General features: G+C 42.7%; 1 protein-coding gene across 1 annotated transcript in view; it reads right to left on the reverse strand.

Moving 5' to 3' along the window:
• FAM151B (family with sequence similarity 151 member B) overlaps positions 1–27864 on the reverse strand; it is a 74281-nt gene that overhangs the window by 15823 nt on the left and 30594 nt on the right. The window contains exons 4-5 of the mRNA XM_075837842.1: positions 17814–18028; positions 8169–8304 (exon numbers count right to left, since the gene is read on the reverse strand). Coding sequence (XP_075693957.1) covers positions 8169–8304; positions 17814–18028 — 351 coding nt within the window. The remainder of the gene's footprint in view (positions 1–8168; positions 8305–17813; positions 18029–27864) is intronic.

The following is a 27864-nucleotide window of genomic DNA, read 5'->3' on the forward strand; positions in this document are numbered from 1 at the left end:
CAGTTTCTGACTTTATTAACTCTCCTCTCCAGCTTTCTGACCACAACCTTCTCTCCTTTACTATAAAATATTCTCTGCCTCCTCAGGTCATCCCTACGTATCAGACATACAGAAATCTACATGCCATTAAAACTTTGAAACTCATAGACAGTCTACAGTCCTCATTGTCCCCTATCTCTTCCCTCTCCTGTCCCAATCTGGCTGCCAAACTTTACAATAACACTCTCAAAAATGCATTGGATGAAGCAGCCCCCCCTACACTCCGAACCACCCGACAAAGACGACAACCCTGGCACACGCCTCAATCCCGCTTTCTTCAGCGGTGCTTGAGATGTGCCGAACGACTGTGGAGAAAATCTCATTTGGATGCAGATTTCCTCCATTACAAATTTATGCTCAAAACTTACAACTCTGCCCTTCACCGAGCCAAACAAGTCTATTTCACTTCTCTTATCTCCACACTATCTAATAATCCAAAACGCCTCTTTGATACTTTTCACTCCCTCCTTAGTCCTAAAGTGCAGACGCCGATCACAGATCTCTGTGCTGAAGACCTGGCCAATTATTTTAAAGTTAAAATTGACAACATCCGGCATGATATCATCTCCCAGTCCCCTAGTAACATCGATCCCCTTCCCTCCCGCACTCCCTCTTCTTCACTCTCAGCATTTGACCCAATAACTGAAGAAGAAGTCTCGAGGCTCCTCTCTTCTTGTCCTCCTACTACCTGCCCTAGTGATCCTGTCCCCTCACACCTCCTCCAGTCCCTCTCCCCAGCGGTCACTAGTCACCTGACTAAAATATTTAACCTCTCTCTTTCCTCTGGTATCTTTCCCTCCGCTTTTAAACATGCCATTATAAATCTATTACTGAAAAAACCAACTCTTGACCCATTCAGCACTGCTAACTACCGACCAGTCTCTAATCTGCCCTTCATCTCCAAACTCGTGGAACGCTTTGTCTACTCTCGCCTTATCCGCTATCTGTCTGCTAATTCCATTCTTGACCCCTTACAATCTGGTTTCCGCACTCTACACTCCACAGAAACTGCCCTTACTAAAGTCTCAAATGATCTCTTGGCGGCTAAACCGGATGGTAAATCCTCTCTCCGGATTCTTTTGGATCTCTCTGCAGCCTTTGACACTGTAGACCACAAACTCCTACTTAACATGCTCCACTCTATTGGCCTCCAGGACGCGGCTCTCACTTGGTTTTCCTCCTATCTCTCTGACCGCTCATTCAGTGTGTCATTTGCTGGTTCCACTTCTCCTCTTCCCCTTGCTATCGGGGTTCCTCAGGGATCAGTCCTAGATCCGCTTCTCTTTTCTCTCTACACAGCTCCTATTGGACAAACCATCAGCAGATTTGGCTTCCAGTACCATCTCTACGCTGATGACACCCAATTATATACCTCTTCCCGTGACATTACCCCTGCTCTAATACAGAGCACCAGTGATTGTCTGTCCGCTGTCTCTAACATCATGTCCGCTCTATCTGGAACTGAATCTTTCTAAAACTGAGCTCCTTGTGTTCCCACCATCTACTAACCTCCCTAAACCTGATGTCTCCATGTCTGTGTGTGGCACTACCTTCACTCCTAAGCAGCACGCCCGCTGTCTTTGGGTTATTTTTGACTCAGATCTTTCCTTTACTCCTCACATACAATCACTTTCACGCTCCTGTCATTTTCACCTCAAAAACATCTCCAGAATCCGCTCTTTTCTTACAGAGGAAACCGCCAAAACTCTTCATTGTTGCTCTGATTCACGCTAGTCTTGACTACTGTAACTCATTACTAGTCGGTCTTCCCCTCACTAAACTCTCCCCTCTCCAATCTATCCTCAATGCAGCAGCCAGGCTCATCTTTATGACCAACCGCTACACCAACGCCTCTAATCTGTGCCAGTTACTGCACTGGTTGCCCATCCCCTTCCGAATAAAATTCAAACTTATTACTCTCACCCACAAAGCACTCCACAGTGCTGCACCTCCTTACATCTCCTCCCTCATCTCTGTCTACCACCCTACTCGGGCTCTACGTTCTGCCAATGACCTTAGATTAAAATCCTCCATAATCCGAACCTCCCACTCCCGTCTCCAAGATTTCTCTCGTGCAGCACCCGTCCTCTGGAATGCGCTACCCCAGACAATCCGATTAATTCCCAATATCCAGTTTTAAACGTGCCCTGAAAACATATCTATTTAGTCAGGCCTATAACATTCCCTAATCGGACTCCTTTCCATGGCCCTCCTTTTAGATTAGTCATCAGAATAAGATTCCCTCACACTCCTTCTCTTCATGTCCGTCATACACGGATACTGGCTGGTGACCGGCTCATGCACCTTTATGTTACCACCGCATGTGTATAAAAATGGCCGGACCATTGTACAGAACAAACACTGTTACATTTTGTGTCTCCCTTATTTCCTCATAGATTATAAGCTCTTGCGAGCAGGGTCCTCGCTCCCCAGGTTTGAATTGTAAATTAACTTTGTCACTATGTAATGTCTGATATTGTTTGTTTCATGTTCCCTCTAAATTGTAAAAGTGCTGCGTATTATGTTGGCGCTATATAAATAATTATTATTATATCCCCGGCCGGAGCTGGGTTTTTCTTTGTCAAGAAGAAAGATGGATCCCTCCGACCCTGCATTGACTACCGATGCCTCAACCAAATCACGGTGAAGAACAGGTACCCACTGCCTTTGACTTCGGAACGGTTTGATCGCATACGGGGGGCAATTTTTTTTTCCAAACTGGACCTGCGGAGGGCCTACACTCTGATCCGGATTCGTCAAGGTAACGAGTGGAAGACTGTATTTAATACACGTGATGGACACTATGAATACCTAGTTATGCCCTTCGGCCTATGTAAGGCCCCCGCGGTGTTTCACGAATTTGTCAATGACATTTTTCGTGATCTCTTCTATGTCTGTGTTGTGGTGTATCTCGATGACATTTTGATTTCTTCCCCAGTTCCAGTAACTCAGAATCATGTCCGCCAGGTATTGCTTCATTTAATGGAGAATCATCTTTATGCCAAGCTAGAGAAGTGCGTGTTTGAAAAAAAGTCTCTTCCCTTCCTGGGCTATATCATCCCCGATCAGGGTCTCAAGATAGACCCTAAGAAGGTAAAGGTTGTCCTGGAATGGCCACGCTTAAGGGCCATGCAATGCTTCCTGGGATACATCAACTTCTACCGGCTGTTTATTCCCAACTTCTCGTCTTTGACAGCTCCTATCTCTACCCTCACTGAAAAGGGTATGAATGCCAAGGTGTGAACTCCGGAGGCAGAAGCCGCATTTGAATCCTTAAAGCAAGCCTTCACATCAGCCTTTATTCTTCACCACCCTGATGTATCCCTACAGTTTTCATTAGAGGTGGACGCTTCCTCGGTTGGTGCTGGTGCACTGTTCCAGAAAGGTTCGAAAGGCAAGACTGTGGTATGTGGATACTATTCTAAGTGGTTTTCTTCCGCAGAGTGCAACTACTCGATTGGGGTTCGAAAGTTACTGGCCATCAAGCTGGCTCTGCAGGAGTGGAGACACCTACTGGAAGGCGCAGCCCATCCTATCCTGGTCTGCACAGATCACAAGAACCTGACCTATCTACAGACGGTTCCACGGTTGAATCCTCGTCAAGCCAGGTGGTCGTTGTCCTTTGCTAGGTTCCGGTTCGAACTCCACTACCGACAAGAATCGGCCCGATGCCTTGACAAGGTCATTTGAGACAGAGGACACTGTGGAGTCCCCACAGAATATTATTGATCCTTCCTGCATCTTCTCTGTGAACCCTCTGCAAGTTAGAGACATTCCTCCGGAAAGGACTTTTGTACGTCTGGCAGACAGAGGCAGAATCCTTCGCTGGGGTCACAGTTCCAAGCTGGCAGGTCACGCGGGTGCTCGTAAGACCCAAGATCTAATTGCCCGTCAGTTCAGGTGGCCCACGCTGCCCAAAGACGTCATGGACTTAGTCTCCTCATGTACGGTATGGCCAGGAAATAAAGTTGCCCACTCCAGACCAGCTGGTCTGCTCCAACCACTGCCTGTGCCCGTTGCTCCCTGGCAGCATGTTGCAATGGACTTTGTCACGGATCTCCCTCTCTCTGCCGGTTGCAGTGTGATCTGGGTGGTGGTGGATCGATTTTCTAAAATGGCTCATTTTGTTCCCTCGACTGGCCTGCCTTCTTCTGCGCGATTGGCCGACCTCTTCATTCAACACATCTTCCGTCTGCACGGCTTGCCTCTGCATATTGTCTCGGATTGAGGGGTCCAGTTCACCTCGAAGTTTAAGAGCACTCTGCGGTCTCCTCGGTGTAAAGTTGGACTTCTCTTCGGCCTATCATCCCCAATCCAATGGGCAAGTCGAGAGGGTTAACCAGATTATGGAGAACTATCTGCGTCACTTTGCTTCTAGATGGCATGATGACTGGGTGCAGCTGCTCCTGTGGGCAGAGTTCTCCTATAATAACAACACTAGTGAGTCCACCACCTCCAGTCCGTTCTTCATCGTCTATGGCCAACACCTTCGTATAGTTCTTCCTGTTTCTACTATGTCCCAGGTGCCTGCAACAGACCCGATCTTCTATTCTGCTGGCGGTGAACCGCATGAAGAGAAAAGGCAGATACTAGAAGACGGGATCCTCCTCAGTTTCTTCCAGGTACGAAGGTCTGGTTGTCTTCAAAGAATACTCGGCTGAGGGTGCCGTCCTGCAAATTTGCTCCTAGGTTCCTCAGACCCTTTGAGATCTTGCTACAGATTAACCCGGTGTCTTACAAGCTGCGGCTGCCTCCTACCCTCAAGATCCCTAACTTCCATGTCTCCTTGCTGAATCCCGTGGTCCTGAACTCCAGGACTCATAGTTCCGCATTGGCTCCTGGCAGCTCGTCAGGGACTTTCAAAGTAAGGGAGATTATGGCCACCAAGAAGGTGGGAGGAAGGACGTTTTATTTGGTGGATTGGAAGGGATTCTGTCCAGAAGAGAGGTCTTGGGAGCCAGAGGAGAACATTGATGCCCCTGTCCTCATTAGGAAGGTTCTCTCACGTTCTGGTCCCAAGAAGAGGGGGTTTAAGAGGGGGGATACTGTAACGTCTATGGCCACGGCGTGTCGTTCTGACTTACCCCTCGACGGGCGTGGCCATGTGAGTTCCCTGCAGCGTCATCCCCCTGTGAGACGCCGGCACTCACTTCCTGTTATCGAGACGGTCTCCCGGAGGGCGCAAGCGCCCGCACAGTCTTAAAGGGCCAGTGCGCGCATAATTGCAGGAAGTCTGCAATCAAGCCCAGAATGCTACTGGACTATAAAAAGGGCTCTACCCTCTTGTTCTTTGCCTTAGCGTTATTTGCTACCCAAAGTTTGTCTTGGAAACTGGAAGACACTAGGAGACAGTTTACAAGTGTTCCCTGTTCCTGTATCCTGTGCTATCCTGGTGAAGTGCTGTTGTCGTGTTGTGCTGTATTCCACGCCTGTTCTGCCACTCCACGCCTGACGTCTACCTGCTGCTTGGTCCCAGCCGAGCCTGCCTTGCTACTGTCCAAGTTGCCACAGGTACCCTTTCTGGACCTTTAGACTCTGTACTATACCTGTTTGGCCAGCTGCCATCCCGCTACGCCGTACGGCCAAGTGGGTCCACACCCCACATCGTGGCACAAGTACAGAGGTACAGCTGAGCATGTGGCCACAGAAGGTACATACAAACATTGAATATCATGCAAAAATGAAAAATAATTCAATAAAATAAAATTCTGACAACAGAGAACGAGTGAATGCAACAAAAAGCAGCTCCCAGCCTGGGGTGTTACATGTCCCAATCTTAACATATAATAGAGTGTCTTCTCAATGCGGCGCCAGAGCAGCTTTGCTACTACAGCTTTGCTCTGACACCTCATCTAACTGGGATGATGATAGAAACATTTAGAACTCATTTTTGGGTTAGATGAGGTGTCACAGGCACACAGGAGCCGTGGTCAGCCGGGGTGATCACACCAGCTCACTGACCGATTTGGATGTCTATGACGTTCTGCAGCTTTTATGTACAAGTAGCTTTTTTGCTTTGTTTCTGCAGAAGTATGGAGGAGTCTATGCATACAATGAATGTTGCCTGGGCGCAGCTTAATGGGCGAGTGGGCAAATGCTATGTTTGCCGTAAGATGAACAAAGTACACCACCAAAAACACTGTAAACAGGTGATGGCATCATCATTATTATCCTGTGAAGATGCTTTTCTAGAGCAAGCCCAGTGAGGCTTGTAAATGCAGAGAGAAAAATGAATGTAGTAAAATACAAAGAAACCCTGGAGGAAAACCGGCTGCAGTACCGGAAGACTGCCAAGTGGGAGAACTGTAATTGAAGAGATTTATTTTTCAGCTAGACAATAAAACCAAAACATAATGTTAATGTCATGGAGTGAAAAAGCCATGATTTGTTCAATCACAGCTGCAGTAAAACTTGAGAGCCAGAACGGTTTGGCACGTGTGCAAAGATAGACTCAAGACTGCTAAAAAACTGCCTTAAAAAGCGGTGAAGAGTAATGTACTAAATTATTTTGTATTGTATAATTGTAACGTAGGTAAATCACTGAGATTTTTTTCTCATCGTGAAATGTTGTTTTCTGTTGCAGAGTCAAAAAAGGATGGCTACATATAAAACATGATAAAGTCCATAGTGTAGGTCACTCCCTTTTATGGGCACTGTTGGATCAGTGACCCCAGTTCAGCTGCATTGTCTATGTGGAAACTGAGGTAGTCTGAAAACTACCTCCTGTGCCATAAGAGGCTCAGGTTGCTGCTAGGTCACTGCTCCATGCTATGCACTGTAGCTTTATTTGTTCAGATTAGCTGCTGTCGATAAACACAAGCCCATCACAAGCTCACCAGCAAGTCAGTGCATGGAATTAAAGGGAAGGTGTCATGCATTATTATTTTTTATCATATTGCATTCAATATAATATTTTCAAAAATTTTATTTAATTGTGTTCTCATGTTTTCTGACTTTTACTTCTCTATGGGGGCTGCCATTTTTTTTTCCATCTCTGTATGTGTCGATTAACGACACATACAGAGATGGAATGCGGAACATACAACCCCATAGAGAATGCGAATGGGAGCCGTTCCATTCTCAGTTGTGTGCGCTGTCTATGTGGGAACGGCGCATACGCCGCTCCCACACAGACCTAAACGAAGCTCGTTCGTAGAGCGAATTACCGGCACCATTTTCATGTGGACCGGAAGCCGCTGCCGGACAGTAAGATGACGAATTCCGGCCATATGTTCAACGAAGCGAAGGCGCAAGGAAGAGGAGCGTAGACCAGCGGAGGCGGCAGAAGGAGCAGGTAATTTATGTTTGTGTGTATTATGTTCGTGTGTATTATGTTCGTGTGATATACTGCCCTGTATCTGATCCTCCTACACTGTGCAATCGCTCAGAAAATGGCGGCACACAGTGTAGGAGGTTTGAAGACATTCAAACCCTTCCTTCTCCTGGCACTAGCTAGAAGAAGGGAGGGGGGATTGTGTGAGGACACTAGAGGAGAGTGTGTCCACCCCAAATTTGCAGCATATATCAATGAGGTTACTTTACCACAGTGACCATGCTGCAATTTTGGGAACTGCTCCCTCTAGTGACCAGCACATGGAAATGTTATAAATTAGAATCTAATTTAGAATATTTCCTGACTTGTGAAAAAAATTTAAACCATGTGTAATCACTTAAATACTAATTGTTTAACTGAAAAATAAAAATAAAAATTATAGCGACACATTCCATTTAAGCTTTTGGCTTATTTGCACTGGGCTTACTGTATCTCCTTTCTCATTCTGGAGTAATGCAAGAAAAAGATTATGTGGACTTGAATCTAAAACTCGAGTCAAGGCTAGAAATACTGAATAAGCTATGTGATATGTGACACAATGAAATGCAGATGTGTCAATACAATGAAAAGGTTCACGGTGTGGACGATAGACAACAATGTCCTGTGATTTTTAGTTTATTCGAATTAGCTCACTCAATATAAAAAAGTAATTGCAAGGCTCCTCCTGTTGGTGCCGTCATGACACCCAGAACATATGACCTCAAGCCAGGCCTCTGAAGTATGCAAATAGAGAACGTTAACATGTGGATAAATGTCGATATGATCATCCAAATAGGGTAAATATATACTACTTTACCTGTTAGATGACCGCAGCAACCACTGCAGCTGGGGCCACGATTGTCGCACGAAGGCTGCTCTGACTGGGAATGTGACAGGCTGGCTCAGATTTTTACAGATGTTCTCCATTTCTCTCATCATCTCCCAGCTGTAGCCTGAAAAACAAAAGTTGAAAGGGTTATTTCCATCTAAGACGCTAGCTTGGCCGTTTCCAAAACTCCCATTGGGAAGAATTGAGAAAGCAGTGCATATTCATTCTCCACGCCTGGATACGGCAGACGCGACACAGGGATCGGGTGACCCGGTTCTTGACATAGATATGGGTCCCAGCTCTGGAACCTGCACCTATCAGACATTTGTGGCATATCCCCTGGATATGTTGGGAAAATGTATAGTGACTTCAATGAATGGTTTTGCTCACTGTGCCCATTTTAAAAGTAGATAGCCAGGAGGATGGATCACTTTTTTTTCACCAGGCTTATAAAAAAAAAAATTGTCATTATGCAAGCGCTTTTTTTGTCACACTAAGGCCTCATGCACACTTCAGTTTTTTCCTTCAGGGTGCTATCTGTTTTTGTCACTGATAGCACCCTGAACCCATTCATTTCAATGGGGCCATGCACACTTCAGTTTTTTTGACGGTCCGTTGCTCCTTTCCGATCCAAAGTAGAGAATGTCCTACTTTGATCCGGGATTCCGTGACCGTGAGGCCCATGCAAGTCAATGGGGCCGTCAAAAAAACTGAAGGCATCCGTGTGCCGTCCGTGTGTGACGGAGCCGTTGCCTAGCAACCGCCGGGCGGGCAGAAAAACATTAGAAAAATATTACACTAATCGGCAGCCACTTGTCTCTATCAATAACTGATAAGAGAAACGAGGCTGCTGATTAAAAATAAAATAAAAAGCATTTCATACGTACCCGGTCGTTGTCTTGGTGACGAGTCCCTCTTCTTCCTCCAGTCCGACCTTCTTTTGTGACGCGGCTGCCTGTGATTGGCTGCAGAGGCCGCGGCTGCCTGTGATTGGCTGCAGAGGCCGCGGCTGCCTGTGATTTGCTGCAGCGGCGACATGGATTGAACGTCGTCGCTGGAGACAGGACAGGAGGAATGTAAGTATGAACTTATTTTTTTTTTATTACATTAACATTTTATTTTCCGCGCGCCGAGCATGGTACTGTCCAGGGTGCTGAAAGAGTTACCACCGATCAGTGCAGCCCATTAACTCTTTCAGCACCCTGGACAGTACCATGCTCGGCGCACGTAAACGGAAACACAGAGTGCACACGGAAACTACACGGCCGCTAAAACGGGTTCACGGACCCGTCAAAAGCGGCCGTGAAAACGGTGACTTAAGTGTGCACGAGGCCTAAGGTCAAGTAAGATTTCATATGGTCCAAGAGTTTAAAATTACTTGGCTGCTTCAATATCCCCCATTCATTTTAATGGAGAGAGACACCAGATATGAGCAAGTCCAGTTACAACACATCAGAAAGCAAACTAATGCAGTTGGTAGTTGATGCCATGTATCTACACATATTATTACAAGATATTATATGCCTATATGCAGGCGTTAGAAAACATGTCTGTAAAAGTGACATAAACCAACATGTTGACAATACTTGAATTACTGAAATGTCACACTATTCTTTTACACATTACTTTTATACAGGTATGTATGGTTAGGGCACAAAAGATTTATATAGAACTCCTATGCATTTCATACATGTTTGTAGTCAGACTGACAACATTTCCATCCATTAAACACGGGGGTCAAATTAAACACAAGCAAATTACACTATTTTACTTTTGTTGGCACGGTTGCCCTCCAGCACAGCAATCCTGGGCAACATCTGTGTGGAGTTTGTATGTTCTTCCTATGTTTGCGTGGGAGTCTTTTGGGTTCTCCATTGTTTTCCCACATTCCAAAAAGAATACAGATAGGTCCTAGTCTGTATGTGTGATGCCCCTGTAATGTCACTTGACTGCAACATGACCGATATGTGGCTGGGACAACCTCTTCTGTGGTTCTGGTAGTCAGAACAGTGGAAAACATATTTGGTTATAGTAATACACCAATCACACTAAAGTGCCATTTTAAAGGTTTTAGAGACCTTCAGAACAGAGGGTCACTTTGTAAAGAATACAAGGAAAATAAGCCAGACGGACCGGATAGATTTTTTTTTTTAATACACACATTTTATATATATATATATATACATATATATGAGATACAAGCTTTATATGGACACCGTCATCATGAACAATTTCAACCTGTTCTGCTCTTTACATCAAGGCCATTCTTTGTCCGGTAGCAGAGGCAGAGAACAGGCATTTACGTCTGGTTAAGAGACTCGATGAGAAGTTTATTGACTACTGAATATGTACAGTTATTACCAAAGGAATAATAGCATTTTCTGAATGCAAAAGCGATCACATCATTGAGTGATGGAACACAAATAGATGTTCAGGGTCAGGACCATTTATGCCTCACTTATCTCAAAGAGGTAAGCGAACAGGAAGTTTCCTTGGAAACCATGGAGAAAAAAAAAAAAAAAAAAGAGGATCATGTCCCCATATAGTAAAAAAAAAATAAAATAATAAAAAAAATTATACGCTGTATATTATTCCTGTAAACACTAGCATCATAGGTTTTGTTTAAAAGATCCATATCGAACAAGACGGATCTGTTTCGTTACAGATCCTAAAGGAATCCACATCCTTTTAAAGGGCACATCAGATTTTCTGTTGCTTAGTTTTTTTTCCCCAGGTAGAACAGCGTAAAAAAGTAGCCTATGATGCCCTTCAGGGGAATTACAAATCTGGAGAAATGGAAGCATGAATAAAGCCTTATACAAGACTCTACTTAGATTTGTTTTTAATGCTTCACATTTTGGGCAAAGTTAATTATTACTAAGTTATTTGCGATGTTTTATGCTGCCAGCAGCTTTGCGTCCTCTTAGGCCTGGTGCAGACTGCAGATAACTATTACTACCCAAGTAGATACAATCAAAAGGATGCATGCAACAAAAAAGGAAGGAGCAACCACTGGCAGATGACTTATCGAAATGTTCTGGACCTGTAAACAGATCATGCCATGAAAATGATGAAAAAGGTCTAAATCTGCCTAAAAGCATTTCACCATTATACATTACTATGGCAAAGACAGGGGAAGAAAATTCCTTTAATGACACTTTACTATATAAAATAGAAGAGAGTTCAGAGTCAGGGTAAACAAAGAAATGCTGGGCTTGCCATAAAAAAAAGTTCACTATGGTTCAGGGTTCACAGAACAGGTTAAAATCTCTACTCATGTCCTCAATAACATCAGGTATATATGGATAAAATGTTATAGGGGATTATATTTACCTATACCATTCCATGCTTTTTTCTAGAATAGTTTGGAGACATCCGAATTCACGTAATATTAACCCCTTCAGGACTGAGCCTGTTTTGGCCTTCAGGACGAAGCCGATTTTTCAAATCTGACATGTGTCACTTTATGTGGTAATAACTTCGGAATGCTTTTGCCTATCTAAGTGATTCGGAGATTGTTTTCTCGTGACATATTGTACTTTATGTTAGGGAAAAAATTTGGTCGATAAATTCAATATTTATTTGTAAAAAAACACCAAGAAAATTAGCAAAAATTAGCATTTTCGAAATTTAAATGTATCTACTTTTAAAACAGATAGTAATACCACACAAAATACTTACTAGTTTATATTTCCCATAGGTCTACTTTATGTTTGCATCGTTTTTTGAACGTTCTTTTATTCTTCTAGGACGTTACAAGGCTTAGAACTTTAGCAGCAATTTCTCATTTTTTCAAGAAAATTTCAAAAGCCTACTTTTTCAGGGACCAGTTCAGTTCTGAAGTGGCTTTGAGGGCCCTATATATTAGAAAGTCCCCATAAATCACCCCATTTTGAAAACTGCACCCCTCAAAGTATTCAAAACAGCATTCAGAAAGTGTTTTAACCCTTTAGGTGTTTCACAGGAATTAAAGCAAAGTAGAGGTGAAATTTACAAATTTCATGTTTTCTTTTTTTCGAAAATTCATTTGTAATACATATTTTCTGTACCACAGAAGGTTTTACCCAAGAAATGCAACTCAATATTTATTGCCCAGATTCTGCAGTTTTTAGAAATATCCCACATGTGGCCCTAGTGCGGTAATGGACTGAAACACAGGCCTCAGAAGCAAAGGAGCACCTAGTGGATTTTGGGGCCTCCTTTTTTTAGAATATATTTTAGGCACCATGTCAGGTTTGAAGAGGTCTTGTGGTGCCAAAACAGTGGAAACCCCCCAAAAGTGACCCCATTTTGGAAACTATACCCCTCAAGGAATTTATCTATGGGTATAGTTAGGATTTTGAACCCACAGTTTTTTTGCTAAATTTATTTGAATTAGTATGTGAAGATGAAAAATGCTTTTTTTTGTGAAAAAAACATAGAAATTTTTAATTTTTGCAAGGAATAAAGTAGAAAAATCACCCCAACATATGTAAAGCAATTTCTTCCGATTATAGCAATACCCCATATGTGGTAATAAACTGCTGTTTGGACCCACAGTAGGCCTCAGAAGCGAAGGAGCACCATTTTGATTTTTTGATTTCTGATTTTGCTGGAATAGTTTTCAGTGCCGTGTCGCGTTTGCAATGTACTGGAGGGATGAAAACCGTGGAAACCCCCCAATAGTGACCCCATTTTGGAAACTACACCCCTCAAGGAATTTTTCTAGAGGTAAAGTTAGCATTTTGACCACACAGTTGTTTTGCTGAATTCATTGGAATTAGTCTGTAAAGGTAAAAATCAACTTTTTTTCTGTAAGAACTTAGACATTTTTAATTTTTACAAGGAATCAAGGAGAAAAAGCACCCCATCATTTGTAAAGCAATTTCTCCTGATTACGTAAATACCCCATATGTGGTAATAAACTGCTGTTTGGACCCACACCGGGGCTTAGAAGGGAAGGAGCGCTATTTGGCTTTTGGAGCTCAAATTTAGCTGGAATAGTTTTTGGGTGTCATGTTGAATTTGCAAAGTCACTGAGAGACCGAAACAGTGGAAGCCCCCCAAAAGTAACTCCATTTTAAAAACTACACCACTTAAGGAATCTATCTAGGGGTATAGTGGGCATTTAGGCCCCACACGTCTTTTGCAGAATTTATTAGAATTAGGCCGTGAAAATTAATATCAACATTATTTCCATTAAAACGTTGAATTTTTTCAATTTCACAAAGGATAAAGGAGAAAATGCACCCCAACATTTGTAAAGCAATTTCTCCCGAGTACGGCTATACCCCACATGTGGTCATAAATGTTTTTTTTCATTAGAAAGTAATTAACCCTTTCCGAACTGAACCATGTTTTGCTTTTTCTTTTTCGTTTTTCCTCCCCGCTTTCCGAGAGCCACAACTTTTTTATTTTTCCGTCAATAGAGTGGTGTGAGGGCTTATTTTTTGCGGGAGCTGTAGTTTTTATTGGTACCATTTTTGGTACATAAGACTTTTTGAGCACTTATTAAATTTTTTGGTAGAGCGAAGGTGACCAAAAAACTGATTTTGCAGTTTAAAATTCTTTATTCTTCACGGCGTTCACCGTGCTAGTTCAATAATGGTATATTGTAATAGCTTGGACTTTTACAGACGCAGCGATACCAATTTTGTGTATTTTTTTACATTACTTTAGAGAAAAAATGTGAAAAGGGTTTCCTTTTGGACTTTGTTTTTACACATTTTATTAGTCCCCCTAGGGGACTTGAACCAGCAATCGTTAGATCACTGGTAGAATACACTGCAATACTAATGTATTGCAGTATATTGTCATTTTTACAGGCACCTGTAACAGCGTGTTCGCTGTTTCTGTCCGTTAGTCCCGGGTGTCAGCTGTAATACACAGCTGACACCCGCAGCATATGGCGCGGGCTCATCGAGTGAGACGCTCCATATATCACCCCCCACACCACGACATGCTATTAAGTCATGGTGCGCAAAGCGTTTAACGCGCAGTGGATGGTGCAGAGTGAAAATTAAAATTTTCCACTGATGTGCCATTTTAGTGCCCTATATGTTGTGCCCAGTTTGTGCCACAAATACCTCATAAAATTTTAACCGGGTTCTCCCGGGTATGGTGATGCCATATCGGTGGACGTAAACGGCTGTTTTGGCACGCTGTAGTGCTCAGAAGGGAGGGACGCCATTTGGCTTTTGGAGCGCAGATTTTGCTTGGTAGTAGCTCTGGCGTTTTGCTGGTATTTCAGTTTATAATGTGGGGGCAAATGTAGACTGGGCAGAGTACATCAGGGGCATAATAAGAGGGTATAATAATGCGGTAAATAAATAATAATCCGCAGATATGTGGCCTTTGTGGCACTTATATATGGCGCCTGATCTTATCCGCTTTTGGAACACTGCACATTTTGCTTCGCCATATTCTGGGAGCCAGAACTTTTTTTATTTTTTCACGACCGGAGCCGTGTGAGGGCTTATTCTTTGCGGGACAATCTGTAGATTTCATTTGTACCATATTGGGGTACATGCCATTTTTTTGATCACTTTTTATTCCATTTTTCGGCAAGCCAGGTGACCAAAAAACATCAATTCTGACAATGATTTTTATTTCTTTTTTACAGCGTTTGACCATTATATTTTATTCTGTGGGTCGGTACAATTACGGCAATACCATATGTATATAGTTTTTTTTATGTTTTGCAACGTTTGCGCAATAAAATAACTTATTTAGAAAATAATTTATTTTTTGTGTCACCATATTCTGAGAGCCATAAGTTTTTTATTTTTCAGTCAAAAAAGCTGTGTAAGGGCTTGTTTTTTGCGGGACGGGTTGTAGTTTGTAGCGGTACTATTTTGGCGTACATGCGACTTTTTGATCACTTTTTATTGTATATTTTGGGAGGGGTGGTGACCAAAAAATAGTGATTCTGGCATTGTTTTTCGTTAATTTTTTTGCGGTGTTCACCGTGCGGGAAAAATAATATTATAGTTTTATAGTTGGGGTCGTTACGAACGCGGTGATACCAAATATGTGTACTTTTTTTTACGTGTTAATTTTTTTTCCTATAATAAAAGACTTATTATAGGGAAAAAAAGCAGTTCTTGTTTAAAGAGGCTCTGTCACCAGATTTTGCAACCCCTATCTGCTATTGCAGCAGATAGGCGCTGCAATGTAGATTACAGTAACGTTTTTATTTTTAAAAAACGAGCATTTTTGGCCAAGTTATGACCATTTTCGTATTTATGCAAATGAGGCTTGCAAAAGTACAACTGGGCGTGTTGAAAAGTAAAAGTACAACTGGGCGTGTATTATGTGCGTACATCGGGGCGTGTTCACTACTTTTACTAGCTGGGCGTTGTGTATAGAAGTGTCATCCACTTCTCTTCACAACGCCCAGCTTCTGGCAGTGCAGCACTGTGACGTCACTCACAGGTCCTGCATCGTGTCGGCACCAGAGGCTACAGATGATTCTGCAGCAGCATCGGCGTTTGCAGGTAAGTCGATGTAGCTACTTACCTGCAAATGCTGATGCTGCTGCAGAATCAAGTGTAGCCTCTGGTGCCGACACGATGCAGGACCTGTGAGTGACGTCACAGTGCTGCACTGCCAGAAGCTGGGCGTTGTGAAGAGAAGTGGATGACACTTCTATACACAACGCCCAGCTAGTAATAGTAGTAAACACGCCCCGATGTACGCACATAATACACGCCCAGTTGTACTTTTACTTTTCAACACGCCCAGTTGTACTTTTGCAAGCCTCATTTGCATAAATACGAAAATGGTCATAACTTGGCCAAAAATGCTCGTTTTTTAAAAATAAAAACGTTACTGTAATCTACATTGCAGCGCCTATCTGCTGCAATAGCAGATAGGGGTTGCAAAATCTGGTGACAGAGCCTCTTTAAATCACTTATAACTTTTATTTTTACACTTTTTTTAAAACATTTTTATTCTTTTTTCACTTGTCCCACTAGGGGACATTTAGACTTGCAGCTCTGATCACTGCTGGAATACATTACACTACACACGTAGTGTAATGCATTCCAACTGTCATTGTGACGTAACAGTCACACTGACAGGAAGCCTACCACGACCACCCTGCGAGTGGTCCTCATAGGCTTCTGTACATGGCAGCCCGGAAGCCATTGTCTGGCGTCCGGTTGCCATGGGTACCATCAACCAGCCCCCGTCAAAATCGAACGCTGCAATTAAGGGGTTAAGTGCCGAAATCAGCGGCGATGGGCCGCTGATCGGCAACGGGAATGCAGGGCAGACACCCTGCACAGTTAACCGCCGCGCGGCGGTTAACTGTCAAAGCACTGACGTTACTGCACGTCAAGGTGCGCGAAGTGACTGCTCAAATTGACGTGCATTAACGTCAAGGTGCGGGAAGGGGTTAAAGGGGTTGGCCAGGACAAAAATATTTTCTAAAAAGTGTCTGCCTCGGTTTGCCTTCCCTATAACCCCCTAATAACCTTCTAACCAGTTTCTGTTTGATCTCAATCCTCACTGCTGCTCTTTGTTTGTTTATATCCCTTGCTTCTGTTCCGGTAACCCACAATACCCATGATCCCTTGCTGCATCTGAGGAGACAGTTTACATCCTTCCTCCACAGTATCTCAGCTGTCTGCATACTGCCACACCACTCTATGTTCACAGGTCATTCTCTGCTCTAATTACAGGCACCCAGCCCAGTCACAAACACCCAGCAATCACACAGGGATGATGGGGCTAAAGCACAGGGATGATGGGGGGTGTTATGTACAGGGATGATATAACTCGATCATCCCTGTGAACAACCTGTATATAACCCCCATCATCCCTGTGTATTACCCCATCATCCCTGTTTATAACCACCATCACCCCATATATAGAGAGTGATGTCAGGGAGTCCCGGAGCAGAGCCTATACTAGCCCTCTGCCCGGAACTCCAGCTCTGTGGAAGCCCCTGACATCTCGGCCCTATCTTGTTGTTAACACCCCTCCTTCTCTTTCGGAGTTCCCTCGCTGCCTGGCTGCCGCGTCTCTCCTCGTACACCCCCCCCCCCCCTCCTCTTCGCTCATCGTCCAGGCTGTGGCCAGGCAGTGAGGGAACTCAGAGGAAAAAGAAGAAAGAGGGGGTGTGAATGACGAGACAAGAGGGGGAGGAGGCATGTACTTTGAGAGATGATGCTGTGTCTTTGCTCAGCCAGCAGTTTCGGCTTGCAGAGGCACGGCGCGTCATCAACTAGGTTTACAGGCAGTTGGACTAGAGGAAGAGCTCTGCAGAGCTCATGAAACATCCGCCCAGCCCCCTGCCTGTAAACGTAGTGGATGACGCGCCGTGCCTCTGCAAACCGGAACTGCTGGCTGAGCAACGACATGGAGCGTCACAGGAAATTAAGTTTACTCTGAATGTGGTCACGTGACTGTCAATTAGAAGTTACTTTTATATTAGAAAGTTAATTGTACATTAGGTTAAAATAGAAATAAAAGGTGTTCCTGGCCAACCCCTTTAAGAATAACATCTTTACCACAAAAGAAAGGTCCATAAAGAGCAAAATAATTGTACAGTATGAAACATTCTCTTGTATCCTGTAAAACGCTTAACAGAATGTGGTGGGAAGTAACAAGCCCAGAAATAATGCTATGAGTAACATACATGGGTTATACCTTTATTACGTCTGTCAGGATGCCATGCAGTTGTCCAGCCCAATGATAGCGTAACATCTGGGAAGAATGAGGTGACAGTCTGAAGAAATGCTCTTGCATCCACTTTGACATTTCCGCCAGGTCCAGTAAGTATGTCAGCATTTATCCAAACAGGTTGATGAAGATGATCTTTTACGGCATCCAAGATCTTCATAGAAGGCAGTACAGCTTCCAAACTATAAAGTAAAATACATAAATGAAGCACATAATAAAAGGCTCAGGATGCAAGTGGCACTAATATCCCAGTGGTGCTGATTGGCTGAGAGTAGTTTACAATGCTCCTCCCAAATGTTCTTTTCAGCAGGATGCAAAGCAGAGTCTACAACTCTGGTTCTAGGAGGTGTACAGTGGGTGCACCCACTAGTTTGACCTTTTAGGAGCATCTTACAGATACGTTTGTTTAAAGTGTCGGTGTTACATGAGAATATATACTTTAAAGTGTAGATTCACGTCCACCCACAATCCACAAACTAAAATGTCATGAAGGCCACTTCGTTTCCGGTCATTGGTTAATGGGTTTCAAAAGTTTCTAAAGTTATGTGTGTCCTCCACCCCAGAACGGATGTCCTGATACTGCTAGCACACTAGGCATACCCACTGGAAGCAACTGTAGCTGGTCTTTCACCTTTGTTTAATGTGACATCCATTATCCGATCTAATTTGGAGACTAGCTGTCCTAAAAAAAAAGAGCCATTTAAACATTTTTTCCATGGCATGTACTTGTAAATCGGAAGTTAGAGCAGCAGCCAAAGTTTGTTTTACTCAGAGTTGTTGACATTTTTCGGTTTTCTTATGGCGGACATTTTTGCAAAAGTGACGAGAGGTTGTCACATTTGAATTATCTTCTCATCGAAAGTCACTTTGTTATTGATCAATCATGCTGTCAAAATTAAAGCCGACTCTCAGCCAAATACAACATTGTTCTATGCAAACAAGGAGATTTTAGGGATCAAACATTTATAACATCGATAAGTCGTTAATGTTTATCATGGGAAAACTCCAGTAACAATTATCTATTTATAATCCATTATCCAGGACCACATAAATTTCCAGAAGTTGAGAATGTACAAAGTATCAGTCATACATCAGCAAGATAAAACATGACAGCCATTAATTGGAGAGGGATACATCTACCACAGAACTAGCCGTGTACCAGGAGAACCAACCACAACACCAAGAGGAATAAACCGTTTGTGACAGAGAAGACGATGATATCGGAGGAACACTTTCTACAAACGAAGGCATCCATAAACAGTCATTTATGTATATGAGGTTATATGGAGATAGGTCACTATAGTGCGGTGTAATAATAGTGCTGTGTAAGAAGTTATGTCAGTTATCTGTGTTTGTAATAAGACGACTATTTGTTATTTTATGAAGTCTTCATCTAGTCACAAAAATAAGAAAGGCAATGGGGGAGATGTATCTAAACTGGCGTAAAGGTAAATTGGAGTAGTTGCGCATAGTAACCAATCAGAATCCACTTTTTATTTTTTAGGTCATCAGGAAAATGAAAGCAGAGACTGGATTGGTTACCATGGGCTACTACTTTACTTTTTCAATACACCAAATTTTGATAAGCGAAACCCTTTTTACGACAGCGCAGAGAGGCTGTGGGGCTCCTTAGTACAGAGTACAGCCTCTCAGTGCTGCTGTACAGACTCTGTCGGATGCCCTACATACAGAGATATTCTACCCTAAAAGCAATGCATCAAGGGTAAAGTACATCCGTACATAGAATGCCACTATTCGGAGTCATGCATATGTGACACGCTCATAGAATGGCACCTATGCCACAAGTCAGCTTGTGAAATTTCATCCACTGTTAGTACTATTATCGAATCACTCACCAGAGTTCCACACTGCTTCTGGAAGTCATAGCAGACCAGAACTGTGCAGGAGCTTCATGGCATGGGTTCCCATAATCAAGCAGCTGCACACAGTCTTTAGACCCCCATGCACAATGCCAAGCGTCGGGTGGAGTTGTGTAAAGGACGCCGCCACTGACTCAAGCAGGGGAAACGTGTTTTATGGAGTGACGAATCACCCTTCTCTATCTGGCAGTCTGATGGACGAGTTTGGAAAATTTGGTGGACGAGGGATGACAGTCTAGGGCTGTTTTTCAGAGTTTGGGCTAGGCCCCTCATTTCTAGTGAAGGGTTATGTCAAGGCTACCGAAGACATTTTATGCTTCCAACCTGTGTGACAACATTTTGGGGGCAGACTCTTTCCTGTTCCAGGAACTCTAGTATCCTGCACAGAACCCGGACTATAACCAACACTTTTGAGATGAATTGGTATGCCGATTGTGTGTCAGACCACCTTGTCCAGCATACAGTACTGTGAAGAAGTATTTGACTCTCACCCAATTTCTTCTATCTTTGATAATCTGCCACATTTCCACAAGTTTCCAATCATCCAACTAATTTTAAAATAAAAGACAGAGTAAGCACAAAATGCAGCTTTTCAATCATTTATTGGAGGATAAAAATGTATTCAAACCTATATCACCCATGTGAAAAAGTAATTGCCCCCCTTAACCTAACAACTGGTTGTGCCAACCTGCAAGGAGTCTTTTACATTGCTATGGAGGAATTCTGGCTTACTTTTCTTTGCAGAGTATGGAGGATTTATAGAGAATTAAAGAGGCTCTGTCACCAGGTTATAAGTGCCCTATCTCCTACATAATCTGATCAGCGCTGTAATGTTAACAGTAGTTTTTATTTTGAAAAACGATCAATTGAGCAAGTTATGAACAATTTTAGATTTATGCTAATTAGTTTCTTAATAGACAACTGGGCGTGGTAAAGAAGTGTATGACGCTGACCAATCAGCGTCATACACTTCTCATTGTTCCAGCCCAGCTTCTTTCACTGCGCACACAGCGTGATCTCGCTGTGAATTACAGCACAGCGTGATCTCGCGAGATCACGCTGCGCTGTCACTCACACATCGAGCCAGGATGCGGTCTATTCACACTCCCGACACTTCGGTAAAGTTTCTGTGGGACTTACCCACACAGTACAGCGTGATCTCGCTGTGAATGACAGCACAGCGTGATCTCGCTAGATCACGCTGTGTGTGCGCAGTGAAACAAGCTGGGCTGGAACGATGAGTAGTGTATGACACTGATTGGTCAGCATCATACACCTCTCTTTACAACGCCCAGTTGGTAAAAAGTAAAAAAACGCCCAGTTGTCTATTAAGAAACTAATTAGAATAAATATAAAATTCATAACTTGCTCAAAATTGATCGTTTCTCAAAATAAAAGCCACGATTGTTATCTACATTACAGCACCGATCAGATTATGTAGGAGATAGGGCACTTATAATGTGGTGACAGAGCCTCTTTAACCCCTTAATGACTAAGCCCGATTTGTAAAATCTGGTATGTCTGACTTTATCAGAGAATAACTCTGCGAAAGTTTTGAATATCCAAGTAATTCTGACATTGTTTTTTCGTCACATGTTGTACTTTATTTTAGTGGTAAAAGTAGACTGTTACAATTTGTGGAAATTAATTAAAAAATAGAAAAATGTAAGAAATTTTGTAAAAATTAACATTTTCCCTATTTTTAACTGCAAAATGTCACATATGTACATACATAATGTACAATTTTTTTTAATTAAATATATTTCCATCTCTTTACTGATTTTGGCAGCACGTTTGAAAAAAATAAAATACATTTTCAGCAATTTAGAGGACTTACAAATTTAATAATAACTTTATAAATTTTGAAGTACATTTTGTTTTCCTGCACCAAGTCAGGTTTTCAGAGGCTCATAGGTCTCAGAATGATGGAAACCCCCACAAATGACCCCATTTTGAAAACTAGACCCCTTAAGGTATTTATCTAGGGGTATAGTAAGTATTTTGACCCCACAGTTTTTTGCTAAATTGAATGCATAGCAGGTGAAAAAATATTAAGTTTCACTTTTTCATAAAAGTATCAGTTTGAAGACCGATTTCTTTGTAAAGCGAATATGAAAATTAAGAAACACACCCCAAAATCTATCACCCTGTTTTCAAAAATACTCCCATTGTTGCCCCAATCTGCTTATTAGATGTGTGGCTGGGCCAAAAAAGAGAGGGAGTACCCTTTGGCTTTCAGGGCACAATTGAATAATAATTATAATAATAATAATAATAATAATAATAATAATAAAAAACAGAAATGACCCCATTTTAAAAACCAGATCCCTAAAGGTATTCATCTAGTGGTGTAGTGAGCATGCGGACCAAAACATTTTTTGAACGAGGAAATAATGGGTATTATTTCAGACACTATGGGTATATGTTTTCTTCAAATTCTTATTCAATTTCCAGATAAAATAGAAGAGACATGTGGTAGAAGGTTATTTTGTTAGAAATATGCCACATTAATAAATTTGTGCGGCATACAGAAGAGAAGTGAAGCCGTGTATTCATAACGGATGCATGTCGCTATAGATGTATTTGACTATTTCTTGCTAAAGAAGCAGTTGTCCCGCATCTGTGCCATTATGATGTCATTGTGGACAGAATTCTGTCCTAATATAAAATCAGTCAGAGAGGAAAAAATAAACTGTACTGGAGTGATGGGCAATATCTTCAAACAAAGGCTATGTTCACACTGAGTTTTTTGCAGGCGGAAATTCTGCCTCAAATTTCCGTTTGGAAGTTTGAGCCAGATTTTCCTCTGCCTGCACGCCGATTTTCACAGTGTTTTTCATCCGCGGCCATTGAGCGCCGCGGGCATAAAACTCACCGAAATACGCTTTCTCTGTCTCCCATTGATGTCAACGGGAGGTCAGAGGCATAAACGCCCGAAGATAGGGCATGTCCCTGTCGGTAAAACCGTCTCACGACAAAAAGACGCCTCCGCCTCCCATTGAAATCAATGGGAGGAATTTTCGGCCGGTTTTTGCGGCGCGTTGTCCGCGTCAAAAAAACTCAGTGTGAACATACCCAAATGGAGGAAAATGTATCCAACTATGTTGCAAACTCGAGTCTGTTCACTAGATAGAAGAACACCTGCAGGGCTGCCATGACAAGCTTTTTTTCGTCTCTTTGGCTCCATCAATCCTTATGAGGGACGACCGTGCCAAGTGACGCGGTACACCATAACAGGCCCCTGCCCAGCAAGGTAGGAACCGCTATGTGCACAAAACAACCAATCCCCTACAGAATATATAAAGGGGAAGTGTCCAAAACCCATCTATAGGAACAGTAAAGGATCACTAATCCCCAAAATGATGTCAGTATTTCCAGAAGAACCGTAACAAAGCCCATGGTGTATTGATAAGGAACAGCTCAATTATTAGAGATCCTCCTCCAAAAAAAAAAATATAATGTCCGTATCACGGTACAGAATTAGGAATGTAACAGCCGTATGTGGCAGGACATAGTCATAAGAAAAAGGAAATACATCCCCAATTTATTCTTGTAATCATTGCTAAAATGCACGATTTCCTCTAATTCAGGGGTGGCTTAGGCCGCAGGTGTTGGATTTATCTACTAATAAATGCAATGCCCAAATTTATTTTTTATTTCAAGAACACTTGTGGGGTCCATGTTCTGAGTAGACAGATGTGGGCTCCTGCCAATAAACCGTATTCATTTGTGAGTGATCATGTCCAGGATTTAATTGTCCAAGAAATGTATAAAAAAAAAAAATAAATATATAGGGGAAAATTAGTTTTACAGTCTGAAATAAATACACTTTACTACCTCCCCGTGAGAATCCCTCCCTCCCCAGAAACTAAACAAAAAAATATGAATAAATGAAATGGACTCCCTAAAATGAATCCCCCACCCCACCCTTTTTGGTGTTCCCTAAATTATATATAAAATGAATAATTCGAAACGGTGTGATCGGTCTCAAAACAGGGGAAGTTGCACAGGCCTGGATTTGAAGGGCACATGGGGCAGTAAAACCAGGTATCCCTCCTCCTTCCATGTTTATTACACACCTGGCATCTCTTTTGGGTATATTCCTTTTTCTCAGTGGCAGGGTGAAGGAAGTGGCGCTCAATGAGCCTTTTGACTTCCTCTGACTCACAGGATTCTTCCGTTGCAGGGGAGTCAAACAGGAGGTGCTCTAAAATGTTCTCCCGATATTGGAGGAAACGGCGTTCCCTGGGTCTTGTACAGCACATAGCTGTTATAAGTAGCCATCTGTATGAGGTAGATCGCTACCTTTTTATACCAGGCCCTAGTTTTCCTCTTGACCAGGTACGGTTGTAGGACCTGGTCAGATAGATCGAATCCCCCCATGAACTTATTATAGTCCACCACGCAGACCGGTTTCCTCTCATCAGAGGTAGCGCCCCTCTCTATCACTGCCACTGTGGTGTCTTCATGCATGGGGGTCAGCATGTACACCTTTTTTATCACTCCATTTGACAGCGAGCAACTGGTCGCTTGCAAGAGAGTGTCGCACCCCTTTCTATTCGCCTGGACACCAGTTGTTGAGGGAAGCCGGCTCTATTTTTGCTGACCGTCCCACAGGCCCCTTTATTAGCAGCATGGAGGGACTTCTACAGGGGGACACTGGTGTAATAATTGTCGTTGTACACATGGTACCCTTTCTGTAGGAATGGCACCATGAGTTCCCAGACAATTTTCCCAATAATGCCAACATCCTCTGGGCATCCTGGGGGATTAAGGCGGCGGTCCCTGCCCTCATATATAAAAAAAAAAGCCACAGGTATAGCCCGTTGTGCTCTCGCACACCTTATAAAGCTTCAAACCATATCGGGCTCTTTCGGAGGGGATGTATTGGTGAAACGATAGACGGCCCTTGAAGGACATAAGGGATTCGTCTACCGCTATTTTTTGGCCTGGGGTGTATAAATTTACAAATGACTCAGATAGGAGGGAGATGATGGGTCTCAACTTGTTGAGGCGATCATGTCCTGGGTCACTTCTTGGGGGGGATTTGGGAGATGTCTGAGAAGTGCATGAAACGCATGATAGTCTCATAGAGCGTTCGGGTCAGGACAGCAGCAAATACAGGGGTGCTGTGGATAGCGCTGGTAGCCCAGTAGGAGCGGATAGAAGGTTTTTTTTACTATCCCCATGTTTAGGGTAATTCCCAAAATATTTTTAATCTCACAGACGGTTGTGGGGATCCATCCTCTGGCATAGTAAGACCTAGGATTTTGGGTGGCTAATTGCCTTGGGTATAAATTTGTCTGCTGGACAATTAGTTCCAGGACCTGATCGCCTATGAACAAATGAAAAAAATTATAGGGAGTAAAATTTGCGACATCAATGTTGATGCCTGGCGTCGCTGTATATGGCGGAATTTGGGGGGGGGGGGTAGAAAGAAACTGCAGGATCCCACATTGCGGGAGGGACTCCATTACTAGGCCCTGCTCCTGACCCTTCACCCCCATAGGGCTGGGGGGGTCCAGTGGCAGAAGCAGAACTTGTCGCTTTCTGAGCCAAGTTCTGCTTCTGACGCAGTATCCGCACTGTTGCCGGAACTGATAGAGCACAGCATGGTGTATGCCTGCTCTGCAGTTAACACTCATCGGCTTCTGCCATTCATTATTTTGCTACACTAAACTAAAACAAAATGTAAAAAAAAAATTCTCGTATTTTAATATATATATATATATATATATATATACATACACACATATACACACACATATACACATACACACACACACACACTGCCGTTCAAAAGTTTAGGGTCACTTAGAAATGTCCTTATTTTTTAAAGAAATGCACAGTTTTTTTTCAATGAAGATAACATTAAATTAATCAGAAATACACTCTATACATTGTTAATGTGGTAAATGACTAATCTAGCTGCAAACGTCTGGTTTTTAATGCAATATCTACATAGGTGTATAGAGGCCCATTTCCAGCAACCATCACTCCAGTGTTCTAATGGTACATTGTGTTTGCTAACTGTGTTAGAAGGCTAATGGATGATTAGAAAACACTTGAAAACCCTTGTGCAATTATGTTAGCACCGCTGTAAACAGTTTTGCTGTTTAGAGGAGCTATAAAACTGACCTTCCTTTGAGCTAGTTGAGAATCTGGAGCATTACATTTGTGGCTTTGATTAAACTCTCCAAATGGCTAGAAAAAGAGAGCTTTCATGTGAAACTCGACAGTCTATTCTTGTTCTTAGAAATGAAGGCTATTCCATGTGAGAAATTGCCAAGAAACTGAAGATTTCCTACAACGGTGTGTACTACTCCCTTCAGAGGACAGCACAAACAGGCTCTAACCAGAGTAGAAAGAGAAGTGGGAGGCCCCGCTGCACAACTGAGCAACAAGACAAGTACATCAGAGTCTCTAGTTTGAGAAATAGACGCCTCACAGGTCCTCAACTGGCAGCTTCATTAAATAGTACCTGCAAAACGCCAGTGTCAACGTCTACAGTGAAGAGGCGACTCCGGGATGCTGGCCTTCAGGGCAGAGTTGCAAAGAAAAAGCCATATCTGAGACTGGCTAATAAAAGGAAAAGATTAATATGGGCAAAAGCACACAGACATTGGACAGAGGAAGATTGGGAAAAAGTGTTATGGACAGACGAATTGAAGTTTGAGGTGTTTGGATCACACAGAAGAACATTTGTGAGACGCAGAACAACTGAAAAGATGCTGGAAGAGTGCCTGACGCCATCTGTCAAGCATGGTGGAGGTAATGTGATGGTCTGGGGTTGCTTTGGTGCTGGTAAAGTGGGAGATTTGTACAAGGTAAAAGGGATTTTGAATAAGGAAGGCTATCACTCCATTTTGCAACGCCATGCCATACCCTGTGGACAGCGCTTGATTGGAGCCAATTTCATCCTACAACAGGACAATGACCCAAAGCACACCTCCAAATTATGCAAGAACTATTTAGGGAAGAAGCAGGCAGCTGGTATTCTATCTGTAATGGAGTGGCCAGCGCAGTCACCAGATCTCAACCCCATAGAGCTGTTGTGGGAGCAGCTTGACCGTATGGTACGCACGAAGTGCCCATCAAGCCAATCCAACTTGTGGGAGGGGCTTCTGGAAGCATGGGGTGAAATTTCTCCCGATTACCTCAGCAAATTAACAGCTAGAATGCCAAAGGCCTGCAATGCTGGAATTGCTGCAAATGGAGCATTCTTTGACGAAAGCAAAGTTTGAAGGAGAAAATTATTATTTCAAATAAAAATCATTATTTATAACCTTGTCAATGTCTTGACTATATTTTCTAGTCATTTTGCAACTCATTTGATAAATAGAAGTGTGAGTTTTCATGGAAAACACAAAATTGTCTGGGTGACCCCAAACTTTTGAACGGTAGTGTATATATATATATATATATATATATATATATACATATACATACATACACACACACACACACACACACACACACACACACACACACATATATATATACACACACACACACAGTATATATACACATACATATACGCAACACAAACAATTTTTTTTTAAAATAAAATAAGGTAAACCGCAGTTAACAGCAATAAAAACGAAATCAGCGAAAAAATGAAAAGGATTACGGAGATCACAAGTAATTACGGGTAATATAGGAACGTGAATATCTGGTGTGTTTTTCCACAGTAAAACAGCACAAGATTTGTATAGTATTTCTCTCTCTTTCCTCTCACATATAAACTACAGTGAGAGAAGGGAGGGAAACAGCACAAATCCTGTGCTGTATTTTGTAAATATGGGACTATGGTCACTGTGATGGGTATATCACAGTGATCATATGATCAGGGACCAATTATAAGGGTCCCTGATCAGTTTCTATTTACAATGCGTGCGCCATTTTCTTTTTTTTCCCCGGCAGTTAGGGGTGGGGGGGGGCACGACGACACGATCGGTAGCAGCAGGGGCCGAACAAGTAGTTTTTTTTATCTCCTCTCACCTAACTTACATGGTGAGAGGAGATTAAAAAAAAATACAAAAAAATCATTTACATTGGCACATACGTTGAATGCCGTAAAAAAAGGCACTTGCATTGGAATAAAGCCCGTTAGTGACCTCCGCAAAAACACTATGGGG

This window comes from Rhinoderma darwinii, chromosome 1, assembly GCF_050947455.1.
Source record: "Rhinoderma darwinii isolate aRhiDar2 chromosome 1, aRhiDar2.hap1, whole genome shotgun sequence".
Taxonomy (NCBI): Eukaryota; Metazoa; Chordata; class Amphibia; order Anura; family Rhinodermatidae; genus Rhinoderma; species Rhinoderma darwinii.